Genomic DNA, 15,550 nt, shown 5'->3' on the forward strand with positions numbered 1-15,550 from the left:
ATTTTTTTTTTATTAAAATTAAGAATTACTTATAATGCTAGTGGCAATACTCTGAAACTTGACATTTACCATAGATTATAGAAAAAAACAATAAGTAAAACCGCAGGTGGAACGAGGCTTTGTATATTAATTTTTGTGCCCAATATTCGCTTTTTAGCGATGGCGTTGAGTAGTTACATCGAACAAAAGCAATAAACCGTGTATGAAGTTATGCATTGAATGTAACTTTGGCTAAAATGTATGTTATTTGAGAGACAATGAGCGATAGTGCCGCCGAATGCTCTGAAACATTAGATCCTCGAGTACAGGTAAAAGTAATCGATATTATAAATTACTTTAAAACACAATGCGAAGAATAGATTATTTTTTATTGTAGGTGGTAATCTTGATCAATTGATATAAATACGCGGAAGAAGTTAATTATGATATAAATAAACTCATGAATGAGAAAGAATAAAATTGTTATGCAATTACAGGTGTTTTAATTCATAAGTATTTATTTGTTTATAACATTTTAATAACGTTTTTTCTCCTTTGTTCAAAACCGGAGTTTGTGTTGTACACGTACAAAACATTATGCCAATTTTTTATTTAGTGTTTATCTTTCTTATCATTATAATTAATTTCTTATAGTATAAAATAAATAATACCGCAATTATTGTTTTATTAAAGGTAATAAATGCAATATATTATAGCAACTACTAACTAATAAATACTAAATTGTTCTAAAACCATTGCAGATATATTGTAATAAATTAAACAGGTTTTACTTTGTTCTTAGTAGTTATAGTTTTTTTTTACTTCTCAGATTGAGTTGGAGAGGCTTAACACAGCAACAGATGAAATAAACAGACTTGAAGTTGAGTTAGATGAGGCACGTCTTGCCTTCCGTCGACTGCTCGCAGAAGGCCACTTGAGAATACAGCAGCTAACTAAGAAACTTGGCACAAGTGTTCATAAAGCACGGCCTTATTATGAAGCTAGGTTTAGAGCTAATATTGTAAGTATTAAATCAAAATAAAATTTCTATTTAAATAGACTTACAACTTTGCAGTTGACAAGTGATATCATCAACATATAACTAAAATAATTGTTATAAAATATTTCATCAAATGTAACTGTACTGTAACAGCCTGTGAATGTCCCACTGCTGGGCTAAAGGCCTCCTCTCCTCTTTTTGAAGAGAAGGTTTGGAGCTTATTCCACCACGCTGCTCCAATGCGGGTTGGTGGAATACACATGTGGCAGAATTTCAGTGAAATTAGACACATGCAGGTTTCCTCACGATGTTTTCCTTCACCGTAAAGCACGAGATGAATTGTAATCACAAATTAAGCACATGAAAATTCAGTGGTGCTTGCCCGGGTTTGAACCCACGATCATCGGTTAAGATTCACATGTTCTTACCACTGGGCCATCTCGGCATCAAATAGTTTTTGATAATATATAACTATTGCTCGTTTGGCACATTTGTGTCGTGACATTTTAATAATCACTTTTTTTATTTATATAGCAATTTTTTTCTTTCCTGTTTTTAATTGATGAGGCCAGTTACATTATGTACAATATGTAGCTGGCAATGTTTAATCGTAGTAAAAATAACAATTTCTTGGGTAATATGTGATTTTGTAATATTTGTATTATCTAACATATTAGATATTAAGAAACAATGATATTGTAAATGTAAAAACAGATTAAGAACAAACTAATGAAGACATTTTTAAGACCAAAAATATTAGGTACCTTTACAATTATAATTTTTTTGTTTCTCTTTCGCACCCTCATCATATGAGCGTGATAAAACATAATACTGATAAATTTTCTTCAAAAATAGTGGTAAATAAATCTTGACATCTCACATAAATTTGGTAATTGTTCCACAGACCTCGCAGGAGCTGCAAACAGCCAATCTCGCATATGACAAGGCAAACAGTGCCCATGCAGCTGCTCGTGAAATGGTCTACTTGGCAGAACAGGGCTTGGCAAGACTCGCAGAGGGTTCAGGTGGCCTCACACTTGATCCCGCCTGGCAGGAGATGCTCAATCATGCAACCCATCGTGTTAACCAGGTATAGTTTAATAATTTCAATAAGATAAACATAAAATTCCATCAAATATTCAACTTCATAAATTTGCAACAATTTAATTATGAAGGCCGAGTCAGACCGTGCGTGTGCCACGGTGACGCAGCGGTCTAAAGCCGCGACACACAGGGCGGCAGCTACGCTAGTGCAGCAGCTGCAGAATGGCTTAAAACGACACATAGCCAAGTCAAGGTAAGGATGCTAATGTTACTACCTATTAATTTTAAAATCTATCAAAGATCCGTAAAAATACAGCTTATGCCTCATAAAAAAATTAAAAAAAAATCATATTACTTGTATGATTTTTTTACATAATGTAAGCTTGTAATATAAAACTTCACATGCATGTACATATATAGCTAATGAAAGTAACAAATTTCAAAGTAAACAAAAAAAATTCATACATAATAAGCTATTTATTGTATCTTTACTTCTATACTATTATTATAAATACGAAAGTAACTGCAGTCTGTTACGCTTTCACGTTTGAACCACTGAACCGATTTTGATGCAATTTTGTATGAAGCCGTATCACTAACGAAGGACATGGGCAACTTTTTTAACCTCTCCCTCTAAAACGCGAGCGATGCCACTGGTGAAAACAAGTAATATATATTATTTAAATTCGCACGTAACAAAGTGAAACAATAGACAAATGACACACGAATAATGTTGCCATTATTAAAAAAAAGGCTAAAACGTGTAAAACTCTTTCGTCATGCTTCCTAAGTAGTTTGGAGCACTAATACTCACTCAAAGCCGATCTATTTCTTATTTCTTTGCTTGTTTAGTTTGCACATTTCTATTCCAGGCGCTCGGCGACATCGCGTCCAGTTTGGTATATTTTTTTACATTTTTTTTTTTTTGTGCATATTAACACCTTAGTCTTTTCACCTTAATTCGCTTGTAATTAGATCATTGCATGATTTTGAATTTCTTTTTTCTTTAAAGTAAAATTAAAATAGTTTGAAATAAAATTTAATTTTAATAAATACTTAGTGGTAGGGCTTTCTGCCGAGATGGCCCAGTGGTAAGAACGCGTGAATCTTAACCGATGATCGTGGGTTCAAACCCGGGCAAGCACCACTGAATTTTCATGTGCTTAATTTGTGATTATAATTCATCTCGTGCTTTACGGTGAAGGAAAACATCGTGAGGAAACCTGCATGTGTCTAATTTCACTGAAATTCTGCCACATGTGTATTCCACCAACCCGCATTGGAGCAGCGTGGTGGAATAAGCTCCAAACCTTCTCCTCAAAAAGAGGAGAGGAGGCCTTTAGCCCAGCAGTGGGACATTCACAGGCTGTTACAGGGCTTTCTGTAAGCCCGTCTGAATAGGTACCACTCACTCATCAGATAGCATCAGGCACCCAAGTATCAAGTTTGGTGGCGCAGCAATACTTGCATTGTTGTGTTCCTGTTTAAAGGGTAAGTGAGCCAGTGGAAGTACAGGCTTGTCCCTTGTGGGACTTAACATCTCGGTACCCAAGTTTGATGGCGCATTGACAATGTAAGGAATGGTTAATATTTATTACAGCTTCAATCTATAGGCGGTGGTGACTCACCATCAGGTGGCACATATGTCCGTTCGCCTCCTTATTTCATAAAAAAAAATATTATAAAAGAAATCGAAAATTCGCTTACAGATTTATGAATTGTCTACGATTATGAGTATATGTAATGTATCAGAGTTAAACGGCTCGTTACTCGTAAATCAAAAACGATCAGTTACTAAAATACAATAACGATTCGTTAAATATAGGAATCGAACAAAAGTAGCATCTTAGACTTAATCGTTTACTATACATGGAATGGCGTAAAGAGGTTAAAACCAGTCTCTAGATAAAGGTGACCATTCAAAACAATTAACTCGTTTTTCTAGACAACCTCCTTGGAATTAATTTAAAAAATAACCTTTTTTTAAATCATTGTCTTACAATAATTGTCAATTAAATTAAAGAATATCCAATTAAACAATTATATTTTGTTACGTCTATAGTATATTTCAACGGTAGGAGTAAAGATGAAAAAACCTAAAATGTCAATATTTTTCGCGATTATATAAACTACAAAGAATTTTTGATTGATATATCTTTAAAGTTGTTTTTTCATTTTTATTTCCCCTGCCATAGGGATCGAGTATACGCACATTTCTCCATTGATCAACAATATTTTCAGACCCTATTTTGAGGAGAAGGCCCGCATAAATGCCGCACTGGAGGCTCAGAAGGCAAGGATCCAGGCTTTAGAGGAGCAAGTCGCTGAAGCTAAGCAGAAGTATTCGACAGCTCTCAGGAACTTGGAGAGGATATCTGATGAAATACATCGACATAGATCTAGAAGACAGTCTACCAAGAATGGTATGATTTCTGACACAGTAATAGGCGTGTAAATCCCTCAATCCCACTGCTGGGTAAAAACCTTTTCAAAAGATGCTCTTGAGGATAAGGTTCAGTGATGCATACATTGGATACACGTGTGGCAATATTTAACCCGGCACTTGCAAAATTAGATTTATTCTGGTTTTCTCACGATGTTTTCCTTCATCAGCGAACATTAGAAAAATTATAAACATCAATCGAGCACCCGAAAACCGCGTGCTTGTCTGGGTTCGAACACGTAATCTTTTTCAAAGTTCGAGTAAATTTAATAAGAACAACAAAATAGTCATAAATAATACGAGTTGAGTTTAGTCGCAGCAGACGCGGGCCAGTCACCTTCAATCAAAGTTGACAGGTTTGTCGCATACAATGCTATTGTTATATATAACGAGAGTAATTTATAATTGATAAATACCAATTTCCATCGTTCTTTCTTCAAAAATAAAGAATTTTCATAGAAACTTATATGCCCTTTATACTACTACCAAAATATTCGAAAAACCTTCCCTACTGTGTAAAAGGAACCCGTATGCAAATTTTCACGGTACTAGCCCCGGTGGTTTGGGCTGTGCGTTGATATATAGAGAGATCAACAATATTGACGTCCTTAAAATATAATCGTTTACAATTTCAGACATAGACCGTTCAACAATAACGGACACAGCGAGCGAGTCGAACGCGAGCGAGACGCTGGAGGAGCTGTGCGCGCACAATAACGATGAAAACGTGCGCGAGTGGCTGCGCAGAGCGGACCGCAGCGACCCCGACACCTGGACCGAGATCGACCTTGACTACTCCAGCCCCGAGGAGGTCAAACTGCTGTTATATATATTGGATTTTTTTTTTATAGAATAGGAAGGCAGACGAGCATATGGGCCACCTGATGGTAAGTCACCAACGCCCATAGACATTGGCATTGTAAAAATGTTAACCATCGTTTACATCACCAATGCGTCACCAACTTTAGGAACTAAGATGTTATTTCCCTTGTGCCTATAATTACACTGGCTAACTCACCTTCAAACCGGAATACAACAATACCAAGTACTGCTGTTTTGCGGTAGAATATCGGATGAGTTTGAAATTGGAGTAGGTTGAATTATCCGGCGAGGAGAAAATATTCCAATAAAATACGACCACATTATAATTACTCTGCTGTAACAATCAACTTTAATTAAACTATTACAATTTCAAAAAGTCACAAAAGATTGATGAATTAATTCCTGATTGAAACTATTATGGCCGCCTAACACGTGGATGGTTGTACGCGGGGGAATCGACTTCTGCTGCGTCGTCAAATATATTTGTCTTGATCATTATATTTGAAAAAAAAATGTTGAATTAGTAACTATTTAATTGAGTATTCATTGCAAAATATTATATATAATTTAACGATTTATAGTTTCATTTGTATTTGATATATTAAAAAAGATTTTTGAACATACAATTACATACATATACCTTTATTCATGTCTCCTTACACCTCTATAAAACTAGCATATAAGAAAAAATTAATCAAAGATGGTTTAACAAGCAGATGTGAACTTTACTCTCCCACAGATAAGTTTCGAAAAATGTTCGCTACGTCCGCGGTCGTCCCCGGACAAGTCTCCCCCCAGCCCCCCCTCGTGCCGCGCGTCGGCCGCCTCCCCGCGCCGCATCATCCAGCGCGCGCGGGACGCGCGGGACGCGCGGGACGCCGCCCTGCGCGCGCACCTGCAGCACGGGCGCCGGCCCAGCCTCGACGCGCTGCTGCACGACACCGGCGAGAAGGTCAAGGAAATGTTCCAGGGTGAGTCACGCTCCGCGATGAGCTCTCGTGCTCTCCACTCCATCTGTCACTTTAACGAGATTTAATGACCTAAACATATTTAGTGATCAGTCGTCGATGTCTGTACGCCGTTTTTTCTATAGCGACGTCACACGAGGTGTTTTTGAATATTGTAATCGGTAATCGGTACTCGCTCCGCAGGGCTGTCGCTGTTCGGCGAGCGGCGCGGCTCGGGCTCGGCGCCGCGCAGCCCGCGCGCGCGCCGCTCGCCCGCGCCCGACGCCGCGTCGTCCGCCTCCGACGAGCGCTACTCCGACACCGACAGCCTGCCCAGGTACCCGAGCGAGCGGACGCTCGACGAGCACGCTTGCGTCTGAGAATTTGCTAAAAAATACAAATAGTTGTCTAAAGTCACAAACACTCGCCTGCCTTATTAAATGTGACTGAACTCTACTTACTCACTTAAAGTAATATTCGAGGCACACGAGTCTATATCACGCTCTGTTGCAGCGTGGAGATGCTGACGGACGATCAGATAGCGTCGCTGATGCTGGACGCGCAGCTGGAGGCGGTCTGCGAGCGGCTGGCCGGCGTGTCGCGCTCGCCGCACTCGCCCGAGGCGCGGTTTTGAACCTTCCCGCTCTACAATAAGGTATCATTTGCGAAGACCCGAACACCATGCTTTGAGATATAACAGAGCTCCAAGACCGGAGAATTAAAAATTGCCTATAGTTAATACTATTAAAGTAAGAGAAATGATAAATAATTTGTGTAATATGTTTTATGTAAAATGTTCACATTGAAATATACGGTGGTGTAAACCACGATTTTAACCCTTATTAACTTAACGATAAAGTTGAATTTTCAATGTTATAAAATTGACGTATAAGTATGTTTTTACATTGACGTAATAGATGTAGGATTATGAACCTTGTAGTTGTGTGATAACGTTCAATTTATGATGATATAAAATGTCGCAGTGTGTATACGTTGATCCATGTTGGGATTTTTAGAAGCATTTTTAAAACGATTTTATACCTTATTGTTTGAGTGATAAGATAACATTTGCGTTGTATTTCAATGTTGTCAAAACGCGTGTATTAAAAACTTAACATTATTATTTATGTAAAATGAAATAACGCAACTATGAAGGTAGTTCGCGTAATGATTTAAACAAAACGAATTAAACACGCATCGGTGTGATATACCCGCACACTTTTTTTTTTTAAATTGATATTGAATTAATGATTCAATAATATAGTGATAACAATAGTATTCCAAAGCATATCAAGTATTCCTAAATAAAAATCAGTAAAATTGAAACATTTAATAATAATAATATGAACACTTGAATGTTTTAGTAGAGTTAGTTTTGTCCTGCACCTAATCTCTCTACAAATTATCGTACCATGATGGGGGGGGGGGGGCAAATAGAGTGACCTTGTGCTAATCCTGCGCAGTTGGCTAATCCTCGCTCAAGAATATATCATATGTAACACTTACCTAAGCTAAAGTGGGAGTACATACTAGCAACGAATCGCTATTAGGACAACACGCATTTGGAAGCAGTAATCATAGGGGGCAAATGCTCTCAACTTTCTGGAGAAACTTCTTGATGAACTCTTTCTTTAAGAAACAGCCTCAACGGAAGTGGACGTGGCGAAGCCCAGACGCTTTGATTAGAAACGAGATTGACTTGATTATGACGGACAAGAGGCGAATATTTAGAGATGTCTCTGTGATCACAAGGTTCAATACCGGAAGTGATCACCGACTTATACGAGGCACTCTAAATATTGACTACAAGCTCGAGCGCGCCCGTCTAATGAGGTCTACACTCCGACCAAAACTGCTCCAAGCCGTGGAGTCTAGTACATTTCAATTAAAACTGGAAAATTATATATAATTTAATATAAACGATTCGCTGCCTTGGAAACCAACACTGACGTTGACATCAAGCAAGAACTCGACCAAGTGGTGGGTATCCTTAAGGACGAGGGGACGAAATTCTATCCAGCGCAAAACACCGGCAAGAGGTCCAAACTTTCGGGAGAGTCAAAACGACGTAAAAACCCTACAGTCACTTCGTCAGATCTTAATAAAAAAATTTCAAAGCTAGTAAGACGCAACCTCCGAAACTCCAATACACGCTCTATAAAAGAAGCGATTGAGCAAAATCGGGGGTCGAAAGTCTTTGTTCAAAAACTAGGTCGAAGCCATCTGACGAAGCTGACCACTTCCAAGGGAAAAGTCGTCGCCTCTAAGCTCGAGATTCTTAGGGAAGTTCAGGAGTTCTACGGTAAATTATATACATCAGTAGCGCCTCGTCCTCAACCAGACCCTGGGGATCCTAGAGCCACTTTAGCCCCCTTCACAGAAGAGTTCCCAGAAGTAAGCCAAGACGAAATCGTGATGGCTTTGTGAAGACCGAAGAGTATAATCAGCCCCTGTGCTTAGCATTTGTGGACTATGAGAAGGCTTTTGACTCTATTGAGACCTGGTCTGTTCTGGAGTCCTTACAACGGTGCCGAATCGATTGGCGATACATCCAAGTGCTAAAAGGCCTGCATGACGCCGCTGTTATGACCGTCAAAGTACAGAATCAGCAGTCTGACCCTATCCTCTTGCATCGAGGAGTGAGACAAGGGGATGTCATTTCACCGAAATTGTTCACTAATGCATTAGAGGATATGTTCAAGACGCTGCACTGGGAAGGGCGGAGCATAAACATAAACGGCGAGAACCTTTCGCACTTGAGATTTGCAGACCATATCATCATCGTGGCAGAAACCGTGCAGGACATGCAATATATGCTGAGCAGCCTGGCTGATTCTTCTGCTCGAATTGGTCTCCGGATGAACTTGGAAAAAACCAAGATAATGTTCAACGAACACGTCAGTCCGGAACCAATAGCTCTTAACGGAGTTCCTCTCGAAGTTGTTCAGGAGTATGTGTACCTTAGGCAAACTTTGCAGTTGGGTCGAAACAACCTCGAGGGGGAAGCACGAAGAAGAGTACAGCTGGGCTGGGCAGCGTATAGAAAACTCGGTCAAGTCTTTTCGTCACGAATACCGCAATGCTTGAAGACAAAAGTCTTCAACGAGTGCGTCTTACCGGTTATGACCTACGGAGCCGAGACGTGGACACTGACAGTGCGTTTGGTCCACCATTTTAAGGTCGCTCAGCGAGCTATGGAGAGGGCTATGCTCGGAGTTTCTTTGAAGGATCGAATCCCAAATGTGGTGATCCGACAGAGAACCAAGGTCGACCAAAGGATTAGTAAGCTGAAGTACAGTGGGCTGGACACATATGTCGCAGAACCGACGACCGTTGGAGTAGACGCGTTCTGGAGTGGAGACCACGCCTTGGCAAACGTAGCGTAGGATACCCTCCAGCTAGGTGGAGTGACGATATACGCAAGGTGGCTAGCAGCGGTTGGAGATTAAGAGCTGTAAATCGAGCTCAGTGGCGTGCCATTGGAAAGACCTATGTCCAGCAGTGGACGCGAAAAGGGTGATGATGATGATGATGTTGAACACTTACCTTATATATTGGTTATTTACCACTGCCTGACATAATAAAGTAAAATAAAAAGTATATAAAAAGCAATATTATATATTAAAAAATGACCAGAGACAAATTTAAAAGTACGTTTATTTATTATAAGAAACTTATTTTAAGCATAATAAGTAAGGATAAATTTCTTCTAAAATTTATTTCAAGTACATATATAAAATTTATTTCGATGATTACATAGCTAAATAAAAAAATGCGTCGGGAGGAATGTTACACTCGGGCACAATTAAATAATTAACAACATTTGATAGTAATTAAATGACAAATAAAAAAAAATAAGAATTGCGAGTATATTTAAAAAAAAAATGAAAATAAATATCACGCGTAAACGAATACAGCTGTCGCGCACGTCGTACGTTTATATGTAGTATAGCCACTATATACAACACTATTCCGCTTAACTACTTGCGATAGAATATATATATGCAAGACAGCAGTACTTGGTATTGTTGTGTTCCGGTTTGAAGGGTGAGTGAGCCAGTGTAATTACAGGCACAAGGGACATAACATCTTAGTTCCCAAGGTTAGTGGCGCATTGGTGATGTAAGCGATGGTTAGCATTTTTTACAATGCCAATGTATATGTGCGTTGGTGACCACTTACCATCAGGTGGCCCATATGCTCGTCCGTATTTCCTGTTCACTATATCCATAAAAAATCCATTATAATTTTACTTTCAAAGTTTCGATAACAATTTACAACGAAAATCATAGAGTATACAAGATCTCGACCAATGATATCGCTTCAATTCAAGGTCAAACTTGTCTATTGGTCTTAACTCCTCTTGCGGTTGGAATAGGCTATAGACATACAAACAAAAAAAGTCGAGATGGCCTAGTTAGAACGCGTGAATCTTAACCGATGATCGTGGGTTCAAATCCAGGCAAGCACCACTGAATTTTCATGTGCTTGATTTGTGTTTATAATTCATCTCGTGCTTGACGGTGAAGGAAAACATCATGCAGGTTGCATATGTCTAATTTCATTGAAATTATGCCTCATGTGTATTCTACCAACCCGCATTGGAGCAGCGTGGTAGAATAAGATCAAAATCTTCTTCTCAAAAGGGAGAGGAGGCCTTAGCCCAGCAGTGGGACAATAACAGGCTGTTACTATACTGTTATTATACAAACAAACAAACAAACATTACATGCAATATTGTTAGTGTCGCGTCTCATTCACTTGTTTGGAGTGTAACGTGCGTTTAACTTCATTCCAATAAAAAATATATATGTGAAGGTTGTTGATAAAGAAAAACTAAATATTTTAGAATCATTTTTAAAACCACGCTTGTGTACAGTATTTATATTTTATGCGCAGTTACAAACACTCATTTGATATTTCCTATATAAATCTAATCACGCGTTTTATAGGATAATTAGATGTACGATACGATGGAATTGAGCGCTTAATATCAATTGAATAAGGTACACATTAGCATCGCAGTTAGTTTTAGTAATCGCAATAAATTTCGATAATAATGCCATAAGCGTTGCCTATACTTGCCTAGTTTATTTTATATTTATGCTAGATATTATCTTAATATAGATATAAGTATGGCAAATTATATTAGAAAACGAATAAAGAACATTTTTAATTACTAATAATCAAGTTCCTGTAAAGAACCGCTCTCCGTCTACAAAATTAAATCTCTTTAACTATTTATTCGTAAACATTTATTTTTTAATTATTTAAACAGATGAATTAAGCATTAATGCTCCAGGTGGACAATTCTACTAATCTATTTATATAACGATACGTTCCCGATTCAATTCCAATCCAACTTTGGCTATTCTATATTTATTCGGATCGAAACCGAACCGATATGACGTTGATATATACCGTTGTGTCAAAACCAAACATAATTGTTAGCTTTTATGCCAAAAAAAAGCCGAGATGGCCCAGTGGTAAGAACGCGTGAATCTTAACCGATGATCGTGATTTCAAACCCGGGCAAGCATCACTGAATTTTCATTTGCTTAATTTGTGATTATAATTCATCTCGTGCTTGACGGTGACGGAAAACATCGTGAGCAAACCTGCATGTGTCTAATTTGACGGAAATTCTGCCACATATGTATTCCACCAAACCGCAATCGAGCAGTGTGGTGGAATAAGCTCCAAACCTTCTCCTCAAAAAAAGGGAGAGGAGGCCTTTAGTTCAGCAGTGGGACATTCACAGGCTGTAACTTTACTTTTTATTTTTTTATGCCAATAGTCGATAATTAAATTAAAAAATAGAAAAACGAATAAACCGCAACGATTCCGCTTCGATACGATTGCGATAAAGTGACAATTTGTTAGTAGAATTGATCCCCAGTGTTATTAATTCCAAGTAAATTCGTACACTAAAGGTTGACAGCGGAGATAGTAATGAATGAATGATGAACGAATGATCAACTTTTAAAGATAGATATTATCCATTCGTCTATATACCAACTGGAAGAATAAATTGAAATTGAAAGGTTATAACATACGCAAGAGCAGCTCACGTGCCGTAAAAATTTATAGCAAGGTTCCTCCAGGATCCAGGACATTGTATTCGTAGTAGGCACTTGCCATTTAAAATTCTATTAATTAAATGGTGCCTAATATGTAAATATATAAAATACGCCATTTATACGCTTTTAATAACAAGCATGCTAGTTGTAACCCTTGCTCTTTTCGTGTTATATGATAAAAAAACCACAATTTTTATATATAATATATTAAAATTGTGTGTATAGCACGACAAGGTATTTTGACATTCGAATGACATTGACAGGGGCCTAGTAGGTTTAGGGATACCAGTTAATGAAACCTTATTTTTAGGGAACATATTAATCGCTTATTATTGAAATTTGTTTCATTGATGGCATGTTCAGCTTGCTCTAGCGATTCTTCGTAAGTACTTAAACAAACGCCTGCAGTACTATTCTGTAAGAAATCACTTCATTACATACATACATGATATGGGCGGCTACGTGATGAGGCGGATGATCCAGAGGTCTATGTGATGCTCTGGTCCACGTGCCTCATACGCGATCAATTCAATTTCCTATTTTATTTTATCTCAATATATGTATTATTTGCTCTTTTTATGTCATATAATTGGCTCATTCTTAATTTCTATATATTTTAATTATTATTATTTTTATGATTGTGATTCTAATTATTAATGTATATTATGTAATGTTATGTTTAATTATCATGTACCAAAAGTATGGGCCTTGTTGCCTGAGGAATAAAGATATTATTATTATTACTCACCCGTGGAATATTGACAACCGACTTTTGGTGACATACTATTTCGATGCGTGTATTCTTGATATGTCATAATCGTTATGGCCGATGTCGCATATCACTTTCTGACGTTTCACGACCGATTTCTGCGGTGAGTTTCGAGATTTCACTTAAAGAATAGCCATACTGAAAAACGTAAAATATATTCCATAAAATGATAATGATATGAGTGGGAATGTAGGATTCATAATTTATTGCAGCGGCTGTCAAAATATGTAACTTGACTTTATGTCAAAGTGAATAAAAGTTTTGACGTGACAAAATATCCTTGTCGCACTGTACATTACATATATATAAACAATTCACTATTAACATGTAATTCTAAGGTTTATATATTAATCATTAATGTGAAGAGGAATAATAAAAATTGTGATTTTTAAAGGGAAGTAATATTAAAGTAGGAATCGCTAGTTAGCTCAAGTAAGAATACTTTATAAATATATATTATATTTCAGATAACAAATACTTGAATAAGAAATTGTATTGTTGCGGTAGCGGTGAGGGGTTGAATAACCCAAGATGATGATGAGTTTCGAAGGTGTCGAAAACAAAAGATGCAGTAGGTTCTCAATTCGAATTGCATGTAATGTCTTAAGTGAATGTACTGGCATCGAGGAGAAGGGGTACGGGTACAATATTTAAATTTAACCAATCGTGGCCCATGAAAGGTGTGACGTTGTTTGGTATGAGGTATGTAGCTGTGTATCCCGTACCCGAGATGTCGCTACCCGTTCTAAGCTTGAGAGGACGTATGAACAAGTATAAAAGATTAAATTTCGTTTTTTTTTTTTATGTCTTCACAATATAATGAGTTGCAACTTCAGAGCGAGAATGTTACTTTGCGCCTAAATACAATATTACAGATAATAAAAACTATGGAATTATTTAGATATTTTTTTCAGAGAAATTTGAACTAACGACTAGCTGCAACTTCAGGGCGGTAATTTTTATATTGTGTCAATTAATACTATTATAAAACTTTTATAACTTAACCAATTGATATATAAAAACTTTTTTGTTTTAAAGAATACTCATAACGTCTTTAGTATTATTATTTTATGTTCTAACAGTATTATTTTGACATTAAAAACATTACTTTTTATTTGAAAGTTTAATATAATTTATTGTAAACTTTTTAATATTATATATTTGCTTTGTTATTACGCAAATTTCATATAGAATTGAGCAATTATTTATAGATTTAGCTCTGCTATAGCAATAATTAGCTTTGAATTGTCTTATCATAGTACAGCGCTGGCTTTAGCATTACATTTTTAAGACAATTGGCACGATGTTTAGATATAGTGTTAGAATGAGATAAACGATAATTCTTTATTTAAAAAAAAATGTAATTTTGCCTGTCAGTTGTGTGTGTGAATAATAACGGAATACTAAGTAATAAATCCTGTAGCTAAAGCTGGTGCTGCTTCATAAACAATAAATCAAATTAAAAAAAAAACCATTTGTCTATATTAATGGTACCGTCATATATAACTTTATATAATAATAAAATGAACGTCATATTATGTATAAAATTGGATCTCATTGAAAAAAAAAGCAATAATTAAACATATAATAATGTGTTGGCAACAAGAATTATACAAGGTTGCTTAATATTATGTACATGACAAAACAATTGCATTTATAATATATAAGCTCATCTAGATTATTACAATGTAGTGTATATTTGAAAATGATATATAATAAATAAACAATCGTTTTTTAGTTGTCTGTAAGCACATCTTGGTAGCATTTCAAACAGACATATTTTGTATTGTTGTTTCCGGTTTAAAGGATGAGTATGCCAGTTTAACTACAGGCATTAGGAATTAACGTCTTAGCTACGTATTTAAATTTTAAAAAAAAAACGAGACGTTATCATCATTCCTATAAGTTTTTAGGTTACATGTGACTTTGAAATATTTGTAATTTTTTTTATTTATCTACAAATCGTTTGTTGATTATAGTAACCGAATATTAAACACACATATGTACTGGGTATTTTATATTTTTTTATCGTAAATGGAATAATGATAATATATGTATAACTTTAATAGTGGTTTTCTTTTTTTTTTTTAATTGTACTCAGGTTATGTAAGAAGTAAAAAAAAAAAAAATTTCACATAAAATACATAGGCGCCTTGAAAAAATAATTTACTTATATAATTTTTATATTATTCTCCCCTTAATATTAAATATTATTTAAAATGTTATTTATACGAGAAAAATATTAAGAGATATTTTATTTATTTTTGAGTGTCTTCCATTATAATGTTTTATTATAATCATTCAATACGATATTTAATCTGAAATGAATATTATATAAAATCTATGTATTTAATTATATAGAATTAAGTAAATGTATTATATAAGTATATCCGTTTTGAATATATTTCTTAATGAATTAACATATATGTACATGAAACGAATTCATGGTTTAATGAGAACATTCGA

The 15,550-nt window shown here is 36.2% G+C and overlaps 1 protein-coding gene across 1 annotated transcript; it reads left to right on the forward strand.

Annotated features, from left to right (window-relative positions):
• The first annotated feature begins 122 nt into the window (after positions 1–122).
• On the forward strand, positions 123–14,116 carry LOC126777072 (guanine nucleotide exchange factor rei-2-like). Its single transcript, XM_050499942.1, has 10 exons — positions 123–308; positions 809–1,000; positions 1,884–2,069; positions 2,155–2,276; positions 4,265–4,446; positions 5,102–5,277; positions 6,028–6,259; positions 6,440–6,572; positions 6,749–6,890; positions 13,552–14,116. Exons 1-9 carry the CDS (start codon positions 258–260, stop codon positions 6,867–6,869), a joined length of 1,395 nt encoding a protein of 464 aa, XP_050355899.1. The 5' UTR covers positions 123–257; the 3' UTR covers positions 6,870–6,890; positions 13,552–14,116.
• The last annotated feature ends 1,434 nt before the right edge of the window (positions 14,117–15,550 follow it).

The sequence above is a fragment of the Nymphalis io genome, chromosome 22 (genome assembly GCF_905147045.1).
Source record: "Nymphalis io chromosome 22, ilAglIoxx1.1, whole genome shotgun sequence".
Lineage (NCBI taxonomy): Eukaryota > Metazoa > Arthropoda > Insecta > Lepidoptera > Nymphalidae > Nymphalis > Nymphalis io.

Bases quoted from the DNA above. Each gene is read 5' to 3' on its own strand.
- LOC126777072 (XM_050499942.1), top strand. From the start codon at position 258: ATGAGCGATAGTGCCGCCGAATGCTCTGAAACATTAGATCCTCGAGTA. The intron at 309-808 runs GTAAAAGTAATC...TTTACTTCTCAG, and splicing joins CATTAGATCCTCGAGTACAG to ATTGAGTTGGAGAGGCTTAA. The intron at 1,001-1,883 runs GTAAGTATTAAA...ATTGTTCCACAG, and splicing joins CTAGGTTTAGAGCTAATATT to ACCTCGCAGGAGCTGCAAAC.